The 21,389-nt window shown below is 46.4% G+C and overlaps 1 protein-coding gene across 1 annotated transcript; it reads left to right on the plus strand.

Moving 5' to 3' along the window:
- The first annotated feature begins 1,129 nt into the window (after positions 1–1,129).
- Positions 1,130–20,876, plus strand: LOC119228619 (TSC22 domain family protein 1-like). Its single transcript, XM_037488409.2, has 3 exons — positions 1,130–4,487; positions 18,180–18,231; positions 19,365–20,876. Exons 1-3 carry the CDS (start codon positions 1,891–1,893, stop codon positions 19,632–19,634), a joined length of 2,919 nt encoding a protein of 972 aa, XP_037344306.2. The 5' UTR covers positions 1,130–1,890; the 3' UTR covers positions 19,635–20,876.
- The last annotated feature ends 513 nt before the right edge of the window (positions 20,877–21,389 follow it).

The raw sequence follows: 21,389 nt of genomic DNA on the forward strand, positions 1-21,389 counted from the left end.
AGAGAAGAGGCCAGAACTCAGTAAATGGAGATGGTTGATCAATTCAACGCCAGAGTTCATTGACCCGACATGACAGACAAACACATGTGTACATTTTCTCTAAGCCACTCACTATCTCATATGCACACCAGAGAGAGAGAGAGAGAGAGAGAGAGAGGGGGGGGGGGGGGTAAACAGTACTTGTGTGGAGAATAATCTCCCAGTATAGTTAACACCTGTGTCTGCAGAGAGATCTAGCAGCTCTGTCCAGCTTTGTTTCAGAAACCCTGTTGATGTTGTTTGTTTTGCCCTCTACCTCTGAGTATAAAAACAACCAAATGAGAACAGATGACTCTGTACAGTAACTAATAGTTCAACCACTATATTACAAAACATGATATATTTATATATAGCAGAAGTGAAGTGAATGAACTGAGGGGTTAATTATTGTTGTTTTTATTGTTTTGTTGTCATGTAGGCAGTCTTTTGATGTTGTAGTTATCCGGTAGTTTCTATTTTCAGGAATTGGGAATCAGGAATCAGTAACATTCATTGCCAAAATACTGTATGTTACATACAAGGAATTTGTAACATTTGAAACATGGTGGTTGGTACATAACATCAGACAGTAAGACAATGGGCATCAATTCACAATAACAATAATTTGTTCAATTTACAAATTTACAATTTAACTCTACGGAATAAAATATAAGGCTATGGGCTAGGGGGATATAGAATAGACAAATTAAAAATAAAAGTTAAGAATAAAGTGCACAAGCAATAACCATACTCTACACAACTTTGTTGTGAGTTTATTTTAGTTAATGTAACGTTAATGTGTCCCTCCATCTCTCTGCCTGTCTAAATGAATATATATTTTATATAAATATATTTATCTATTTATCTATATCTATCCATATACCTGTCTGTCTGTCTTTCTGCCTATGTGTATATGGCTATGTCTGTCTATATATATTTCTTTGATTTCTTTAAATAGCAAAAAAAAAAAACATGAACATGTTTTTGAGGGAGAGCCCTGTCCTCGGCTCTTTCCGGCTCTTTCCGTTGATGTTGACGTTGCGTTCGGCCCCGCCTCTCCCAGACTGCTTTATGTCTGGCAGCAGAGACCATGCGCGGTCGCCATATTCCGGAGCACCCCTCCCCTTGAGTCCCGTCACAGCGCGCAGAGCCACAGCAGCGTTTCAGGAGGCTACATAGTGAGCACCCGCTACCACTGGAGAGGACCAGTGATACAGCAAAACCGACACCAAAACGAAGATTCAGAGGAATGGATTAAAACGTTCGAACGCATCCGTTGAGTGATCGTATTCGGTGTTTGCGTCACCGTGCACCGGACGAAAGGTTGCCTGTTTACAATCTATTTCCTTTGAGCAAATTCATCCGCTAAGGCGACTCGCTACAGTGTGTGCTTTTAGCTAGCCGGTGATGGAGACTGGCAGCTAGCTAGCTAGCTGGCGTTACTCTTCTGTCAGGCTAGCATCCGTTATAAGGCTAACTTAACTTTGCTCTCGCTATTCTGCTTTTTGCACCAGTCGTCACACCGACGTACTTTCTCAATAGAAACCGGTCAAAATGTTAGCGTGTGCGTAAGTAAGGCACGAGCTGATAACGCCGGTGAATTAACACTGGCACCAACTGACGTTGGGTCGCTAGTTAGCTTCTTTTACCTCGCTAACTGTCACCGGATAATTCGGAATCGTGTCTGAGATGCTGTAAATATCAGCACAACTTTGCCCGATAATTGAGAACAGCCGATACTTGGTTCATTCATATCTATATTTTTGATCGTGTAAGTCCGTGGATCGAAGTTTAGTCAAAACGGCGCCGTTAACGAACCGCAACCTTATTGCATACTGTCAGAGAGCGACTACCCCCCCGGATTCTCTCGTAATGCATCATCCGGACGCTGCAGGAGACTCTGGCGGTGTTAGAAAGATGGCGCACCCGGCTGCCTTCCACAGGAGGGGCAGTAACACGAGCAGCGGCTCCGCGCTGTCATCACCGGTGGTCAATAACAGCCACGTCCCGGCCGATGATTATCAGCCCTCCCTGTTGATTCAGTGCCAACCTCCTGCTGGCTCTTCCTCCCCGGGTCCCCATCATATTCCACCCCACAGCCTGAATCTGCACTCTCAGCCCCAGCCGGCGCAGCAGGTCGCCGCCCAAACAAAAAAGAAGAGCGGATTCCAGATCACAAGTGTGACTCCGGCACAGATCTCTGTGAGCACCAACAACAGCATCGCGGAGGACACGGAAAGCTACGATGACCTGGACGAGTCCCACACCGAGGATCTCTCCTCTTCCGAAATCCTGGACGTGTCCCTCTCCAGAGCGAACGACATAGTCGGGGCCGAGAGGAGCTCCTCGGAGGAGACGCTGAATAATTTCCACGAGGCCCAGACCCCTGGGGCTGTCTCCCCCAACCAGCCTTCAATCCCCCATGCCCTGAACCAGGCTCAGCAGCACGTCGGGGCCTTGGTGAATGGTAACGTGCACCACCATCACCACCACCATGCACATCATCCTAACCACGGCCAGGCCTACCCGCGGACACCAGGGCCCGGGATCACCCCCTCTGCCCTGAATTCTGGAGCTTTACCATGTGTCACCCAGAAAATGCCTTCAACCGTGGGGGTCCTTCAAGAGAATGTTTCCCAGGCCGCCCCTCCAAGTATCGTCGCTCAGCCTTTAGGGGTCGTGGCCCCGGGATCTGTCCCTGGAATGCACAGCTCTGCAACGGGCACAACAGTTAGCATAGTTAATCCCCAGACCAGCACTGTTAGTAATGTGAATATGTTGAGCTCTGCCAACGTGCCTGTGAGAGGGGGGATGAGCGTGAGCGCGATCAGTAGCAGTGGTGGCGGCTATCCTCTCAATGTGATGGGCAGCAGTGGGGGCAGCGCAGGGGTAGTTGGTGCCGGCACTGCAGCCGGCGGTAACCTCATGAGCAACACCAACGTCGGCATGATCCAGCAACAGCAAAACACCAACTCCAGCATCGCTATGACAACGACGACGACGACTGCTGCTGCTGCTGTTGGGGCCTCTGGAGGGATCCAGGGGAGGGTTGGCCCTGTCACAGGTGTGGCCCCAGTCCCTGTACCCTCCGCTGCTATCCAGCCCGCCCAGGCGCCGGCCCCTGCAGTGGCTGCCGCCAGTTCTCGCTTCCGGGTGGTTAAGCTGGATTCGAGCTCTGAACCGTTTAAGAAAGGCAGATGGACATGCACAGAATTCCACGACAAGGACACTCCGGGCTCTGCTCCAAGCTCTTCTGCATCTGACACCGGGTCAGTCAGCGCGCGACCGTTTGTCTCTGAGAGCTTTGCTGCGGCCCCGGAGAGGGAAAGCACAAGTGGTAGTTCTGTGAGTAGCACTATGAGTACATTAAGTCACTATAACGAGAGCGCGTGCAGCGCAGAGGCCGGGGGACCGCCAGCAGCCCAGCATGCCCAGGATTACGCCTCCCCTCCTCCGGGCTTTCAAGGAGTCTTCCCCGGTGGCTTAAACATGGCAGTGTCCCAATCTCAAACGCACCCCGCGGATATGACCCATTCACATGTGAACACCACTGTGGCACCCTCAGCTCCCACTCACAATTATCAGCTCGGCCACCACACCCAACCCAACCAGCAGCTCACCTATGCCCAGGCAGTTGCCAATCAGTCCTCAGGCACCACACAGGGCCTCGTGGGTGTGCAGCAGCAGCAGCAGCAGCAGCAGCAGGGCTATGTGAGCCTGCCACAGCAACCAGCTGTTACCCCCCAAGCAGCTTCATTACAGGGGAGGCCACCTGAGTACGCACATCCACACCAAGGAGTCTCCCCGGCCGCTGCTGCTTCTCAGCCTCTGTCCCACCATACTGGATCAGCTTGTCAGATGATGGGTGGCCCGCAGCAGCCCCCGTCCCTTCAGGCGTCCACTATTTCCCCTCATATTGGACCACCGGGTCTCGGCCAACAGCCCCAGAGCCACGCGGTCAATCAGGATTCCCAGCAGCAGCAGCAGCAGCAGCAGCAGCAGCAGCAACAACAACAGTCACTACAGACACCGATCCACAACCAAGGCGTGGGCCCCCAGCTGGCCGCAACAGTCCACCAGAGCCAAGTGTCTGCCCAGAGCGTGCCTCCCTCCAACCCTCAGAGCGCTCCCAAAGCGCACAACGCTGGGAACAGCGGCAGGATGCCCCCGCAGAGCCAGCTCTCCAGCGGGGGCTTGTCCCAGGACCACAGCAGCGTCCTGGCCCTGGTTCACGCTGCCCAGGCCAGTGCCCTCTACGCCAGTCTGCCCACCTTCACCACCACCCAGCTGCAGGACGCCCAGCGGCTGCTCCTCCAGCACCAGTCGGCTCTGTTGGGGCTGCCCAAACTGTCTGGCGGGGAGGCCGGATCCGGCACAGGCCCGGGTCAAGAAGCCGAGGGCGCCGCCGCTGCCGCCAGTGCCTTAGTTGCATCAGCTGGTCTCAGGGCTGCCGATGGGGAGGAGGACGGGTAAGAAATGGTTTTCGTTACTTCTTGGTTTATATTCATTTGTTCGTTTGGTAGTCACATTTTGGCACAAAAAAATGGTTTGACACTTGGTAATCGATGTAGATCGCGGATGCTTTCCCTTTCCCTAGAGCAACTCAGCGTTGAGATTCGGTGTGAAGCTGGATGATTTCACTTGTTGCAGCTGTGAGGGGTTTTGTTATTGTTTTCCTAAATAGCCAGCAGACTGTTGCCAGGCTGCTACTGTCCTCTGTCAGTGGGACACGGCGCAGGACTCTGCTGGATGTGACGCCTCATGTACTTTTTTTCCTCAAGCGCCTGCAGTGATTCTGCATTTCACTGGGCCTGACCCGGTCAGACTGAATCCTAACCGCCTGCCTTACACTGCGCAAATTTCTGCTGGGTTCACAAGTTCGCCGGGCGCTCTCAGCATATTTGTTGTTATTCAAACAGGCAACAAGGCAGAAGTTATTGAATTAGAGATACAAGAAGTTAGCAGCTGCAATTGTGGTAGAAATGGAGCGGTTTATATTCTATAAGTGAAGCAAAACATTAGATATGTGCATCATTTTTTTAAACTCTTACTATTATCCTTTTCCTTCACTAGAAGCTTATTGATTTTTATTAAGAGCTTTCTCTCTCTCTCTCTCTCTCTCTCTCTCTCTCTCTCTCTCTCTATCTCATTTTCCTCCATCTCACTTAGCCCCTCCTTCTCCAGTTATAGTGTGCTACTGAATAATGCTGAGAACCAGCTGAAAGTACAGTGGAATGCCCGCCCACCCCAGCAATCATTTTTAAGAACTGATTTTGAGGTCACTGGGGAATTTTAATCACCCGGCAGCAGGAAATTGCCCACATTTCAGTCCCTCTTAAATCTTAAGCCCATTTTCCCAACGTCTGAAAATGTTCTTCTTGCCTAAGCTTTTAGGATGTTTTGCAAACCTGGGTTATAACTGAAGATGATTTGAATACTGGACTGGTCATTTCTGGGAACTGATGTAACGGGGCTGGTTTTCCTTGTATGAGCTGGTTGGATGGGTTCCGAAGGATGACCACTGCTATCACATGATGTTGAACTCTGAGGAATGTGAAATCTCTGTGGATCAGGTGGATTATTGTCGTGGATGATAAGTAGCGTTCGGGTGAAACCAAAGCCTTCATTTAAAAGGAGAACGACTGTCCGAGTGAATTATGCTCCCGGTTTGTTTTCGCAGTAGTTTACCTGCAGTCATGTGATGGCGAGTGGTTGAGCGTGCCCGTCGAAGTGGAATAGAAGGCAAATGTAACTGTCTCTACTTCTCACTCGTTCCTAATCAACAAACCTCCACGGATGGAAAAGGGAAAACTGTGCCAACCCAGAGATGTCAGCGCAGCCTCGTGGGTTGATGCTACACATGCTCACCCGTGCAAACTCATAAATACCACAAACTAGCAACGTGTCGATCAAGAGGTGGTTTTCCGACTAAATTTAATGTACAGACAAACCTCACTGTTTGACTGCAGCATACATTTAGAAAAGTATACTGGTGCACAGTACTGTACGTTTAAATTAAATGCCAAGCCCGAAGGAGGCTGTTATTCTTCAGAAAATCCATTTGCTCAACATGAATAAGATCATTCTGAGCCCCCGCAGAGCTTTTCAGCAGCTGATTAACCCGTCTAACCACCGTTGAGATCAAGCTTCTGTTCACCAACTGCTTCACTGATCAGTGTTCTTTTTACATTCTTTCCCACGTGGCTATTTGGCAACGCTGGAGGAACTCGAGCTGCACATGTAGTCCAGCTTGTGCTTAACCATCAGTTTCTAGGTCATGACATGAGTTTGCATTGTTGGTAATTGTTAAAAGCATTTATTTCAGTCAAGTATTCATTTAGAATTTTCTTTTGGCATTGTGAAATATGAAACTGAGACTTTTTCACTTGTGTTCAGCGGAAACTACTGCCCAGTCAAGGTAGTTCAGGGGAAGCTGGGACAGCGGAAACGCAGTCTCAATATAACAGTCACTCAACTTTTATCTTGATATCTCTGATGTCTCAAAAAGTGGAAGTTGCTGTGACTAAAAATAGCCCGTTGTTAGTTACTATTGGGGAGGTGCTCCTTCAGCTACCATGGTTGGAGACTTCTTGATTGACCAGCACGATGAATTGTGGGTCAATCTGTAGCCACGATCTTTATGCTGAAGCTGTGCGCGTGCAACAGTCTCATTGAAATGACGTGTGTGTCAGTCAGTGGGAATGTGCCTCTGGCTGGCAGCGTGATGGCTATCTCTGCCGTGGGCTATTTGTGAAATCATCCCCCTCCTGGCAGTGCAGAGCCGGTGTGTGCCGTGCCGGTTGCACATTGTGTGGAGATCAACGAGAGCCCCCAAATATTTACAATGCACAGAGGAAGTGACCCGAACTGACCCCACCCAACTTGGTCAGGTCTACTGGCGCTCGCTGAGACCGCCTGAGCGGGCTGGACCAGATGGAACCGGACGAGGCAGAGTTGGGCCTCGGTGTTGGAGGGCTTATAAATCTGCCCGTGGTGTTTCTCCACTGGTGACCCCTGTGTAGGTGGGTGAGTGTGAGCATCGGCCTGGGGAAGGTTATACCACAAACTGAGACAAGCCCGACAGGCCAATGTGGCTGCCATTGGCCACATCTCTGTTTGTTTGACTATCAGGGTCACATTTAGTTTGAATACGAGTTGAGGCGTTAGCGTCGCCAGATTTTTCCGTTAAAAAGAGATGTGATGTGTCATATTCTTGTAATGTTGCATCGTCTGGAATCATTTATCCGTGATACCTTCAAAGACTGCATTTTAAGTAACGTAAAGTAGTAACATTTTAAGTAATGCTTTCTGTTGGAAAGATTGCTCTAAAAAGTAGTTGTGCAACAGACAAAAGTAAATTGTTATATTTGGTATTCTCTACGAACAGAAAAGTATTTTTGCTTTTCATGTCGCCGATCTGATCATTTTAAATCGTAAATAACCAATCCACGTTGAAGTGAACTGTCAAAGACGTTTGTCTGGTGCCTTGCGGACCATCTGTCATAATCAAGTTATCTGTTAATATGGATCATCAATGATTAATATTGGTATCTAAAATTAAGACGTTTTTTTTTTTTTTTTTTTTAACCTTTAACCTAATCCGTAGCTCTGACCCTTGATATAAAATATATGAATAGGATTTGTTGCACCACTATTAAAAAGGCTTCTACATAATATTGTCCTACATAGTGACTTTATTTTGATTTGAGTTTTAACTGATTTCAATGCTAAAAGACTTTTGGAATTTATATGCAGATCATAGCTTAATTTGGTTGTCTAGTGCGACTCTGATTTAGTTTCTCATTTGCTAGTAACAAAACAGACCGGGTCAATGATGTGCTCCTTGTACTACTGCCCTTGATGAGTGATAGTTTTGTGCACTGGTAAAAACCATTCCTCTTAACAAACGGCAATCCACTTGTGAAGCCATTTCTAAATCTTTGTGAAAAAGAGCCATGGATTTAATAAGCACACGTATGCTACCAATTTTACAGCTGACATGACAAACATTCAGTTATTATTTGTAGCAAATGCAGCAATAAAAAACCAAAATAATTTTGGCCGCCGGTTTGTCCGTAGTTGCACTAAAAACGTGTTTCACTAATTGTTAAAACACTCTTCTGACACCTCCTCCGTTCCCACCACATGGACAGAGACAGAGAGACAGGCTCTAAGCCGAGCGGTGAAAGCATGAATGGAGCTCAGCGGGGAGATCGTGAGCCACTCGCAGTGGAGATGAAACCTGGAGGTCACTACAAACCACTGGGACACCTCTGTGCATCACTCTGTCATTGATGTTGTTTGTCTCCGCCCTCTTCGTTTTCAGATGGTTTATTATTCCGTCGATGAATAGGATCGGTTCACTCAAGAGTGCAGTGGGATAACTAATGGTCTGTAATGGATGATAATGGTTTGTGTTTTTAGCCTATGGGTAAATTACACACACACACACACAGAATCTGTTGTCATAGTCTATCCTTGTCAAAAAACTGACTGCTGTTTTTTTTTTTTTTTTGCTCTATGTGTGCACGTGTTATTCATAGAAAAAGCTGACACAACTAAATATACTAAAAGTGTGGTAATCATGTCACCATGTCCTTCTCTCTAGGGTCCATTGGGTTTCTTCCTCCTGCTCTGCATTCATGCTCTCCTCCTCTTCCTCTGGCACAATCACATCACCTTAGCAGGCAGCTGGGTTTGGGGAGAAAAGAAAACGTTATATTGCGTTATATAGTGTCGAATCGCCCAACCCAATCTGCAACATGTGTGGCATAATATGCATGACTCTACAACTTGTCGTTTTTATTTGTATAGCTAGGCCTCAGTGGGCAGCCAGTGTCATCCCCCCCTAAACATGCAGGCAATGTGCTGAATCATGGCCGCCATTCCTGTGGCCAGAACACTGTCCAGTCAGCTCTAGGAATCTCACACACACACACACACACACACACACACAATACATGACTTTGCTTTCGACGTATTCAAGCCAGTTTCCTTTTCTGTGCATATCTTCCTTTTAGTTTATATAGTTATCTATGGTGATTATTTGCAACCAAAAATCCCAAACTGGTCACAACCCCCTCATACATTAGCCAATGATTGACGATCAACGTATCTTCTGATTGATCAGCTGTCAATCTTGCCATTGATATCTCAAACTCCACCACACGGATGTCCTGCCGAAAGGGTAGAGCCCATCTGGTTGGTCACCGTGGCGACCACCGCAGAGTCTCGCTCAAGTTGCCGGGAGTCTCGTCGGCCGCTCTGCTGTGACAACACGAGAGCTCCGTTTCCTAGAGGGGTTCATATCCACTCACTCTTGCTTTGTGAGCTAATCCTCTTTTCTATGCTCAGTGGCTGAATGCAAAATGCTGCAGGGGGGGGGGGTTGTTTCTTTTTTTTCTTCTCGTTAATAGTCTAGCCAGCTTCTTCTCTTAATTGCATGATTAAACAAGTCGATAGTCTGTGTGTCTCTGCGTGTGTGCTCGCTCGCTCACAGTTCATCTTTTTGAACTAGTGCATTTAACACTGTTCTGAGGCAGGCTGTTTATGTTCAGAGGTCCTACATTTTCCTTTAGTCTCTGTGGGCTCGGCCCCTGTAAGATGAATGCCATCTATTGGTCCACTGGAAACCATTTTCAGCTCTTTGCAAAAGGGCTGTACTGCCCCCTGCTGGTTGGCAAGCTGTGAGCGTCCTCCCTGCACCGGGCTCTTCAATCTGCGTGGGTGAATGCTGTTTTTTTCGGTAGTTTGAGTGCCTGTCAGTGAACAGTGGCCTAGTGATGCTGTGAAGGCTATTGTTCCCTTTTCTTGTGCTTGGCCTTGGAAGGATTCTGCCTGCAGAGTTTCCTGGCCACTCATCCATCACAATGTGTTTTTCACAGTTAATAGATTTTTTTCTTTTTTTCTTTTTTATAATGAAGCTATAAAAATACACTTTTAGATTTTTGGTGTGAACTACATCTTTTCTTTCCAAAGGGAAATGCTTTTTCCATGAGTGTAGCAGCAGTTGGAAAACAAGATTTATGCACTCATGTGCTGGTGCCCATGGGTGTTTCTACTGACTCGAGAATCAGTCATGTGACAGTTATTGGGGCCACAAATCACTTGTTGGAGTTGTCAAAGAAATGGCATGAAACCTTCATGGTAGGGATTTCTGGATGAAGACTTGTGACCAGTTTTGCAACTGGAACAAAATTGCAAAGCAAACTGGAAGGGAGACTCACAGATCGTGTTATGACGGATGTTTTCTGTTTAACTGCATGTCTGCAGAAATGTGAAGCTGAGAGAAGAGTCACTTTACGTTTACCAACCGCCGACTGGTCAGAGGTCCGGATTAAAAAGGTTTTGTTTTCATAGAGCCATATTTAAGAGAGGCTACTTTTAAGGAGCCTTGAATTCAAGACATGAAACAAGTCCCTCTAGTGGTCTAAATAAAAACACTACATGACAGAAGAACAAGCAATGATTATTTTAATATACACTTGTTGCAAATAAAGGCAACATTCTGCGATATTAGTACTGAGCATACTTTGAGCGTACAGACTTTGCTTCAGTAAGAAAACATAACTGTCAAACAGACTTGTTTACTTACAATGTTTGACATGTCAGATGTTGTTTCTTGGGATGAGCAGTGCACAGAAACACATTGTATGGATCTTTGGATTAGTTGATGCTCTCTGACAAAGTGAAGGAATTTAACCCTAAAACAGGTGCTCTATTCAGGTTGTTTGAGCAGTAAGGGATACATTGGTAACCGCCACCAGGTGGCAGTGTAGACCTCACAAGAAAATACAGTGTGAGTAAACACTCTTATTCACTGGGTTAACCCTGTCAAAACTCCTTTTTTACAAATGATTCAAGCTGTTAATTGCAAATAAGTTTTGCTGTTAGCAGAGCAACCGTACTGTTGCTCCTCGAATGCCAAGAGTCCTCAATGGCTAAATACTGCTGTACATGTAATATTGTTTTATCCAAATGATGATGATTGCATTTGAAAGAGGTGTGTGTGTGTGTGTGTGTGTGTGTGTGTGGGGGGTGGGGGGGGGTTGGGGGGGTGCGCTTCGGATGGCTCTACTGTCGTCGGAGAGCTCGGCCCTGAAGCTGGAGTCATCGTTGGTTAATCCACTTAGTGCTCTGTCTTCTTTTCACTTCACGTAATCTTGCACTTACACACGTGCACACATTGAGTGAGCGGGTCGGTGGTTTTCTGCCTAATTGTTCCTTAGTTATTGATTTGATGAACTCTGCCTGACCTGTTTCAACAGCTGATGTTAAAAAAAAAAAGCACAGCAAACCAGTGGGGACCATGATTCTGTTCTTTATGAATCCAATTAAAGTAACAGAATGAGGATTCCGATGGCCTCGAGCTGCCAAATATAAATAGAATAGCTTTGCTTGACTGCAGACATGGTTTGTATTCAGGGATGTCAGACCGAAACAAATCAAGATATGCGATAACATTGTTTTTTATGGGCATTCAATGAGGCCTCTCTCCGACCGCTCAGTCCCTCTGTTTCCAGCGATCAGGGCCAATTGGAATGGAGCCGAGCAACTGTGATGTTGGACTGTTGCATATGTGGAGAAGTACATTATTAAACCTAAAGGAATTGGCAGGGAAGGAGGAGGAGGTTTCTTCACTTGTTGTAGGATTTCTGTGATGGCGTGAGAGTGACTCACTCGGTCTTGTGGTTGGGTGGAGTATGAAGCCTCCCACCAGCCAACACAAACAACACCCTGTTGGCTCCAAGGTGGAGGTTGTGTAGTGGGGATCATGTGTGTGTGATGTTAAGCTTCATGACCCAGGCATCAGTGTGAGAAATCTATCCTCCATCAGCGTTCTAAAAGATGATAAATATGAGTGCGGGGGGGCAGCTGTTGAATTCAGTGAAGGAGATACATGGAAGCGGTCTTCTTTTACGAGGAGACTTTTCTCCGAGGGTTTTTGAGACGTCGGGCGGAGCTGAAAATAAACCCAGCTGACCTGAGAGGGTTTCTCAGAAAAGCTTGGGGCCCGACAGGCATATCTCGTTTCGATTTGTAGCCTCGGTATCGGCGTGCTCCTCAGCGCTTTGCGGCTTTCAAGACCCATTACTGAGCTCTGAAGTGTTGGGTAACCGTGGCCGATTTTGGAATATGGATTTTTAAGTTAAGTCGCTGCAGAAAGCGGGTGATGGTGATCGAACGCGTCTTCTTACGTGCTGGAGTTGTGCTTGAAGCGCAATCGGAGGAAGCTGCATGCAAATCTCATTTAACTGTTAAGGAACCCGCGAGTACACCTCTGCAGTGTTTCCCCTTTCCCAACTTCAGGTGGGGGGGGTTGTAGAAACATTACCTCTGTAAGAAGATCAGTCACAGAGTCACAGTGCAACCCAACAATGGGCCTTCTCTCCTCCTCCTCCTCCTCCTCCTCCTCTTCATCGCTGCGGTTGGCATTACCTCGACCCTCTGTAGTCTGAACTCGAGCGTTGTGTGTTCTCTGGCTACTAATCCTTTTAATGCCAGGTTTCACTCCACATTACTCAAACCTGCTGCTCACACACACCCTTATGTAACTGTGTGTATGTGTGTCTCTCACACACAGGGAGAGGGATTTGGTCCCTGCTCAGCAATGGTTTGCTTTTACTGCCTGTGGGTGTTAAAATGACTCAATAAACAATGGAGATACTAGTCATTTATTTACAGGTAGCAGTTAGTCATGCATTTCCATGGTGTCCCTATTTGTTAAGATGCAGAACCCCATATTTTATGTGAATACTTTTGATATGTTTTACATTTTTATTCCGCACATATCTGCCTTTACTAAACTCAGTGGAAAGATCGATCCGAAATTGAGCCGCTGGAATCAAAAGAATATCCGTTCAAACAATGTTACTGGTGGTTATTTGCCTTTGCACAGTAATGCTGAGGCGGTGATCGGTGTCTCTAGGCGACTCCCTTCTTCTGTGTGCGTGTGTGTGTGTGCGCCTGAGTTTGTTGTAGAGCGAGCACTAAGGACTTGCTGCTGTCAGCCCGAACGCTCCAATAGCACCTGTGTCTCTCCTCCGAGCGGAGGCCAAAATGGCCACTCATCACTCCTCCCTTGCCTCTGACACACTCGGTAGCAGCGCTCTGTCATTCTCCATAGTCAGGGTGTGACTATGGGAAAACCACTGCGAGGGCTTACTGGTAAAGTCTGTGTGTGTGTGCTTTCCACTATCAAACCACTGCTCAGCCAAAGGCCTTCACAATTCAGCCATTTCAATGGGCCTTCGTTATTTCTTTTTTCATCCCGGGACGTGCCAGGCCCCCCCCCCTCCCACGTTTCTCGTCCTCATCAAATGGACGTCTTTGTAAAGCAGTGCTTACATGGGAATAAACCGTGGCATTATGCTTTTGGCTGCAGTCTATTCTCTGGTTCGACTGCCTTACTCATGAATTTTTTTTTTAATTATGTCTTTATTTTTTTTAATGGTACATGAGGTGCAAACATTATTTTTCTTCAAAAAGTAGACCTTTGCTCCCGAGATGATACACACACTGATGGTATGCCCATGGCTCCATCCATGAACTTAATTCCAATTTATTTGCGTATTAACCGCTTTGTACATGTGATTTTAGTGAATGACTAGAAAGCATTCACTTAGACTATTAAAACATCAATTGCATGTTTGTAGATGGAAAGAATCCCGCTCGGACTGCATCGCCGCTTTTTCAATATTCATGCTCGTTTTGGTTGGAAGTTGAATGGAAAGGTATGAGTAAGTAATGAGGAATTTCAAAATCTAAACGGGTGATGCCTCAGCGTGTGTTGGACTTTGGTCCACCCAATGCAACGTAAGGAATTAGAACCCTTTGAAATGTTTTTGTTTGGTTCATAATAAAGTGGGTCACGCTTGATTCGAGGCCTTAAACCAGTCCCCGTAGCCGTCAGCGGGCTCCTGCGCGCGAGCCCCTTCCCAGAGGTCATGTGACACTGAGTCACCCCGGCACGCGGAGGCTGTTGGGACAAGTGGAATCCCCGGCATTCACCCGTTGTTCCTTGGCCGTCTGTCTGTAAGCCCGGCGGAGGCCCGTTGAGGGCGCGTTGTGTTTTCTGTCTGCTGAGGGGCTAAGCCGTCTTTAAAGAGGGCCTTTCAACGAGAGATGACAAGATAAGACCCTGAGGCACGGCGCTGCTCGTCCGTCGCACAGGGGGCCCCCCGGAACAGAGAAACACAAGGTGTGCAAAATGATTCATTTAGGAACTGCCCCACTAAACCGACAAGTAAAAGTCTCACGGCAAAAAGACCCAGATAGCTTTTGACCCCCCCAATGGTTCTCGCAACTTTTTTTCATGTGGCGGGACAAATGGGTCGTGACGGCGTCACGCTTGACTTTTGGGACAATCCGTACCAATCGAGGCTTAACATTTTCCTTTTAATTGTTTGTCCGTGTGTCGAGGCTGCGGAGGGGCTTATGGTGCGGGGAGCAGGGAAATCACTGGGCCACACGCTAATCTCTGTTGATGGTTTATGTAACCCCCGGTGTCACATGATCGCACGTCACCACCTGCCCGGGCTTCCGTCTGCACTCGGTCATTTACCCGCCAGTCAGCCACTCTCACGCGAATGGACGACATGGACGGGGGGGAGGAGGAATGAGCGGCAGACACAGTCACGTTAAGCTGGCACGCCGCCTCGAATGCAGCCCTAGGGCCGTGGACCCAGAGCTGGTCGCTGAATTTAAGGAGGCAAGCCAGGTGGGGGGGGAGGGCAACACTGAACAAAGCCCGCTCGGGAGGCATCAGGCATCAGATACTTTTGGAGGTGCCCATGGTCCTGCTGCCGGACGGCTCCATGAGAGCGCAGGGCCATGACGGGATGGCGATGAAGCTTTTGTTCTGGGAGCTGGAGCAGCATCTCAAAAGGTAATACGAAGACGAGGAACCCCTCCCCCCCACACCCCCCCCCCCCCCCCCCTAACCCTCTCTTCCCTTCGGGGAGTCGCTACAGTGTGGCGCCGCTTCAGCCAATCACTACAGTAGCTGCACACAAAGGGGCTGCGTGGCTTCATTGTCCTTCTTCATTGAGGTCACTGCTGGCTTCTCCTGAAAGAAGATGCACATGTGTGCTGTGTACTTGTTTCTGTAACTGTAGAGAAAGTGGCTGACACACATCAGGTGGTAACCTCTCCATGGGACTGTGGGAAATCAAACCCACGCCATGGTTTGTAGCGGCTCTGTTGATATCGTTGCAGGTGAAGTCGCTTTTCTGCAACTTATGAATATATGAATACCTTGGTGTGACTGCTTAGAGGAGCCATGCTTCTTTCGCTTTGTTGTTGTATTGTGTCTGATTTTCACTGCTAAAATGTTGCGCCACTCTCACTTTTTTTGTTCAGTTTCGTAAAAGAAAGTATTCCGAAAACTGTTGGTTTGGGATTTGATTTTGGATAAAGTTGTGACCACTTCTATTCTTAAAATGCCAAACAGGAGGAAGCATTGCTCTGTGCATAGTTCAGGACAGTTATTTCTTCAATAGGTCAATATAGGTCATTATTTTTCACGATTACACTATATTCATATACACTGTAGGCAAAGTACACATTGGGATAGATTAGTGTAGAATTTAAATAATGTGTACTGTTTATAAAGGAAAAAGCCAACAGTGAGTATATTTCCTAACTGAAATAAAATAAATCTAAAATTTAAAAACCTGACTAATCGGACTAAATTGAAACATGTTTTATATGACAAAGTAGAACTGTTTCGATGGCAGGTGACCCAAGCAGCTCCCACCAGGCCAGTGCTTGAGTGTAAGCGTTTTACACACAGGTTTCATTCCTTAACCGGCTATTTGCGTCTGGATAATGAGCTAAACCCTTCCTCCTGTCAAAGAAGAGACCGGAAGTGATGAGCGGGGCTTAGAATATCTCATTAAGCTATTTGGCTTTTTCTTAAGTGTTAACTTGTTTGTAATTGGAGGCGAGCAGCAGCTGACATCAGTAGAAGTACTTGGCGGATGTGTTTCAGTCTTCTTGGTAACCGTGCTGTGATACCCGAAGAAGTTGTGAGTCCAATGTGACCACAAGCTTTTAAGTAACTTTTAAATGTACTCAACCTGGGCTGTGTTTTGGGATCAAGATATTTCCCCTCATACTACGTATAGCATTGGAAGGTTTCTTCCATTCAGGCTTTCAATACATCCGCCACGCATCAATATTCCACAGGGCTCTATTTTAGGACCATTTGCCAGTGCGTTTGAACATGAAAGCATATTGTCTCGTAGGAGACCTGCAGTATCTTCTGAGGCCCTCATCGTTGATGTATAAAGATTGAACACTTATGTGGAACTTCTCTAAGTCTCTAATGTCAAGACTGTGCCCTTAAAATCTTTTTTTTTCCTTCTTCCTTGCGTGCATAGAAAATGTGAGGAATGCATGGAATGTTTACGTCAGATCGAGCTCATTGATTGAACACGTTTGACGTATGCATAATCTCCCAATAAAAGGTCATTTTTTATCTTGCTAAGAAGGTGGTCAACATGGACTTTAATGTTGACGTGTTTTAATCAAGTCAGTGACTGCCCAGTCATGTCTCAGAGAATAATGGCTTCAGAAGTTACTTTCTTTGAAGTAAGATGTTGGTGCAACGCTGGAGTTTGACTGGGTTTTATTAATTCCTTTGTTTATTTAAACCACAGCTAAGTGTCTGGAATATGTTATTCGAAATGCTTCATAGATTATTGTATGATCACTGTTATTGTTTGCTCTCTGAGCTTTGAGGTTTCCTGTGTCATGTGGGTTTGCAGTGCTGTGATTGGCCACGTGGGGGCGTCATACCGATGGACATTAAGCACTCCATGGATGTTCACCGCATTTCGGTTTGCCCCATCGTTTATAGCTATCATATAGCTGTCCTTTGGATATGACGCTATTCTTACTATAGACCGTTGGATGTTTATTTTCTGAAATGTATTGAAAAGTAGACTCACCATGGTCAGAGTGCCTCAATTTATTACTTTCTTGCATAAAATAGCAAATTCTTCATTAGTACTGTGGTGAACAACAATACACATTCTACATGTCTACACAAGTCTGTAAATCTGAGTTAAATGATGCTAAAGCACATTAATGCATAATCATTTGTAACCACAGATGTTATGTATTCTGGATACGATGAGCTGACTGCTTATGATGTTTTGTAGGAGTGACTTTACACAAAATTATTAGCTGAGGAATCCTCTAAACGTCCTATGGAGATAAACACAATACATTACAATAAGGTAAATTCTGGTGCTTTTAATGTGCACGAGCATCTGGTCATTTTACAGTCATACAGGAGCTATGTGTATTTTCGCTGTAATTTATCAGCCCAAAACGCACCAGCGCTTTCTCGGCCTGTTTTTTTCAGTGGTGCAGGTCTTTCTTCCTCCATTCCCATCCGGTTTTCCCCGGTTCCATCCACCTCCTCCGCTCTTGGAATATTTTATGCAAAAAAACGCATCAGCTGAGCGGCAGGTGGGGGCGTTTCTAAATAGATTATTCAAACGACCTCTCCCTCTCGACCAATCAGAGCGCGGCCCCTCGATGCGTCGCTGGATAAATTATGCTGCCTTGTCCTCTAGCTGCAGAGCTTTTCTTTTCCCTTTTTTTCAAGCCTATTTTTCGGTGGAGTTAGTACAGAGCCGAGATGAACTGACCTTGGAGCGTACCGCCCGCTGTCGGTGCTCGAGCTATAACGGAACCGAAACAGAGAATCGCGCGGGTGGATGCGTCTCGCCGAGCCGGTTGGAGTCTTGAGTCTGGGGACCGCGGGGCTTGTTCGTTACGCCGTGAAAGATGACCAGCGTGAACGCGCCGTGCTACTCCGCGGCCATGGACCTAAGCGTCTGCCGGCTGAGGCACTACTCCCTCTCCTTTCTGTCGTCGTTGTTGGACGCGGAGAACTCGCCCGTCCAGCTCGACAAGAGGTAATTAAACGGCGGCGATGCGTTCAGGCTCCCCGTTTCTTTAGTGCTGTGCGGTGGAGGTGGTGCTGACGGATGCTGCGGGGTCGTTATCGCACCGCAGGCCGTCGGCTTGTGGAGAAATGTCCCGATGCGTCCTGCGGATTGAGAGGGGAACACGGCCTGCGCTTCTTGTGTTTTTCTTTTATCGGTATTAAAGTGTTTTATTCATGTATTTGTTATTCTGTTCCGCAGCTCGTCGGGAGCCAGCGTCGTGGCCATAGACAACAAGATTGAACAAGCGATGGTGAGTTTTCTGTTTGTTTCATTGTCTCGTCACCGCTTCGGTGACTTTTATAGCCCGAATCGAGTATTTCACAAGGGAAACATTTAGGGATTAGTCTGATGTATCGCTTTCTATTGTGTTAAATGCCCGTTTGTTCTCTCATTGCATATTTTTGGCGAGAACGTAATAAATATGAGCGACAGGACCATTGTATATATATATTAAATAAATAAATTAGGGCCACAAAACGATAAGCAAGCCGTTTATGGCGCGTGCAATGAGTATGATTGCTATATTTCGTGCCACTTCAGCAATAAATTAATCAATGACGGGGCAAAAAAAATCCCTGTTCACGCTAATGTGAAAGCGGTCCTCTAGCGTCCTATACAATATAATTTATATAAGCCAACGTTACCTCAAGCAAACCGCTGTGCAGAGCGTGAACATATGTGTATTTTTTTATACCGCAATAAGTTTCTCTTTTACTGTCGCAAAATATTTCCGAACCTTTTTCCCCGTGAAACAATTTTTTTTGTTTTCTTTTTCACGCTCTGTTGTCATCCGCGCTGTTGCTAGGCAAACTAGAAGGCTCTCACGCCTAAATACCCCGCTCTCTGATTGGACCACAGTTAAATGTGGGCCGGGTCAATGACGTGTCACTCTGGAATTACACTAATTTACGTTCTTTATTGTCCATTTTTGTCTTATCACTTAGAATTAATTTTAGTTTTCTGATTTTGTGTCATTATGCATGCTTAACGTGTTCCCAGCTGTATAACTTGGTCACTAGTTACTTTAATAGTTTATTCCCAAATCCTTTTTTTTTACTTTTACACACCCGTTAGTTGCACAGGTTGTAGTGCCTTACATGCTGAATACTGCCCAACATCTTTTAAATATTTCACATATTTGATATGACTTATTTGCAATTGATGAACAGCATTTCATGTGTATTTTATGTTGGTGCTGATTCCCATCCTTTTGGGGTCAGGACATATATGGCTGATGCACAATATCTACCATAGTAATATGTTTCCTGATGGCAGAATTACTGATAATAATTTAAGAAACACATTTGAGTTTTAAAGCTTTGACTATAGTTTTGAATTTGATGAAACGTTGCCATCATGAAGCCCCTCCTCTGTCTGTCTCAGGACCTGGTGAAGAGTCACCTGATGTACGCCGTGCGTGAGGAGGTGGAGGTCCTCAAGGAGCAGATCAAGGAGCTGATCGACCGGAACTCCCAGTTGGAGCAGGAGAACACCCTGCTGAAGACCCTGGCCAGCCCAGAGCAGATGGCCCAGTTCCAGGCCCAGGTTCAGTCCGGCTCCCCCCCCGCCCCTCCGACGGCTGCCACGCCGGGGCCTCCGGGCGGCGCCGCTCTCGCCCAGCCCGCCTCGCACAGCTCCGGACCGTCAGCGTAGCCTGTTCTCTCTCTCTCTCTCTCTCTCTCTCTCTCTCTCTCTCTCCCCTTCTCTTACCGACGGACGGACGGACACGTTTTTTTGCCTGTTCTGCTACGCCTGGCCTTCCGCAGCAGGAGGTTCGGCTGTCAAGACAAAGAATTTGCACATATTTATCTCTCAGAAGGATGCACCCGACAGGGCGGGCGGCGCAGCGGCGGCGGAAGAATAAGAAGAAGAGGAAGAGGAGGAGGGGTGGGCAATCCGCAGACGCTGTGTGGGGGGGCTTGTTTCAAAGGAGGGTTGAATCATCGAACATTTGCCAAAAAAAAAAACCTTGGACATATCAACTAGAATGTCACGCGGAGGAGAAACAAAATCGCTCAGCGGTGGCGACAATATGCTTAGATGTAGATTGGAAAAAAAAAATCACTGTGCCTGTGTCTGGATTTTAAGTGATGTCGATTTTACTGATGACAAAGACGACTGAAGAGAAGGAGGTGGAGGATTGTATTAGTTACCTTTTTTTCTTTTTTTTTTCTTGCTGAATGATGTAAATAAAAGTGGTTCTCTGAAGGCGACCATAAAGTACGGGCCTCAAGGTTTGCGAGAGAGGAAAAAGTTTTCTCTGAGGGACAAACGGGGAATGTGAGCGATTTATTATTACAAAGTCCCCATCTGGAATGGGGGAGTCGGGGGTATATTGAACATTTGTCAGCGTTGATGACGTTACTTCGACTGCGTGTTGGTGGGATGAACAAAACGTGGTTCCCTATTGAGATGATGACATTCTATTTCAGTATTTCACTTTCAAGCTCCTCATTTTGCTCTCGAACTAAGCTCAACGCTGTTTTTTTCTTTCTTTTTTTCAACCCTGCTGTGGCATGTAATTTATACCTTAATCGCCAGGGTTGAGACTTTGGGCTAAGCTGCATTTCTTTTTCTTTTCTTTTTTCTAAAAATTTGATGGGCAGAAGATTATGTATATTTCTGTATAGTGTAAGTACCATGTAAAATAGTGAGGAGAGGGAGTAAAAACAACAGAGGTTATCTCGGTCACACAGATGGAAGCGGGTGAGCGAGGAAGGTGCCGTCTGTGGCGTCTATTTTTAATGCTGTATTTTCCAGACTGGAGTTGGGGTTATTTAACTGGCACAACTTAACACGCCAACTATGTTGTCCATATCCCTTACGAAGACTCTTTGTCACTTTCACGACTTTTCTTTCCAGAGTATTGCACCTTTTTATGATTTTTTTTTTTTTTTTAAAGTAAAAGTAAAGTACTTTCGGATGAGCAGGATCTTGAAACTTTAAAAGAAGGAACGCAAATACAAACTCTGGAGCAGTTTTTGGTTTGTTTTTTTTTCATTCTGTGTATCGGTTGTATACTCGTGTTCTGTGCATGTTTCTGCAAAGACTGGATGACATATTGTAACATACATACCACATTTGCACTTGACAGCTGCACTTCACAACTTTCAATAAACATGCTTAAAGAAGAATAAAACCAGCTGGTCGCCATCTTTCTCACCAAACCCAACGGGAAGCTTGCTTCCATGATTGAACGCGTGGTATTTTGGTAATTGAGCAACGGCATTCCTTCTTTGCGATAAGTCAACAGGGCAAATAATACAATTCAATAAATCTGAAGACTTACGATTTCTAGAAACTGACCGATTGACCTAGAAACTGAGGAAATTCAGCCGGTCTCCAACTTTTGTTTGCTGTAGGGACTTAAATAGGTGAAATATTGGGACTGTTTCCTCTGACTGGACC

This window comes from Pungitius pungitius, chromosome 10, assembly GCF_949316345.1.
Source record: "Pungitius pungitius chromosome 10, fPunPun2.1, whole genome shotgun sequence".
Classification (NCBI taxonomy): Eukaryota; Metazoa; Chordata; class Actinopteri; order Perciformes; family Gasterosteidae; genus Pungitius; species Pungitius pungitius.

Excerpts from the sequence above, each read along its gene's own strand:
- LOC119228619 (XM_037488409.2), top strand. The coding sequence starts at position 1,891 with ATGCATCATCCGGACGCTGCAGGAGACTCTGGCGGTGTTAGAAAGATG. Across the intron at positions 4,488-18,179 it reads GCCGATGGGGAGGAGGACGG|CTCGTCGGGAGCCAGCGTCG; the intron begins GTAAGAAATGGT and ends TCTGTTCCGCAG. Across the intron at positions 18,232-19,364 it reads ACAAGATTGAACAAGCGATG|GACCTGGTGAAGAGTCACCT; the intron begins GTGAGTTTTCTG and ends TGTCTGTCTCAG.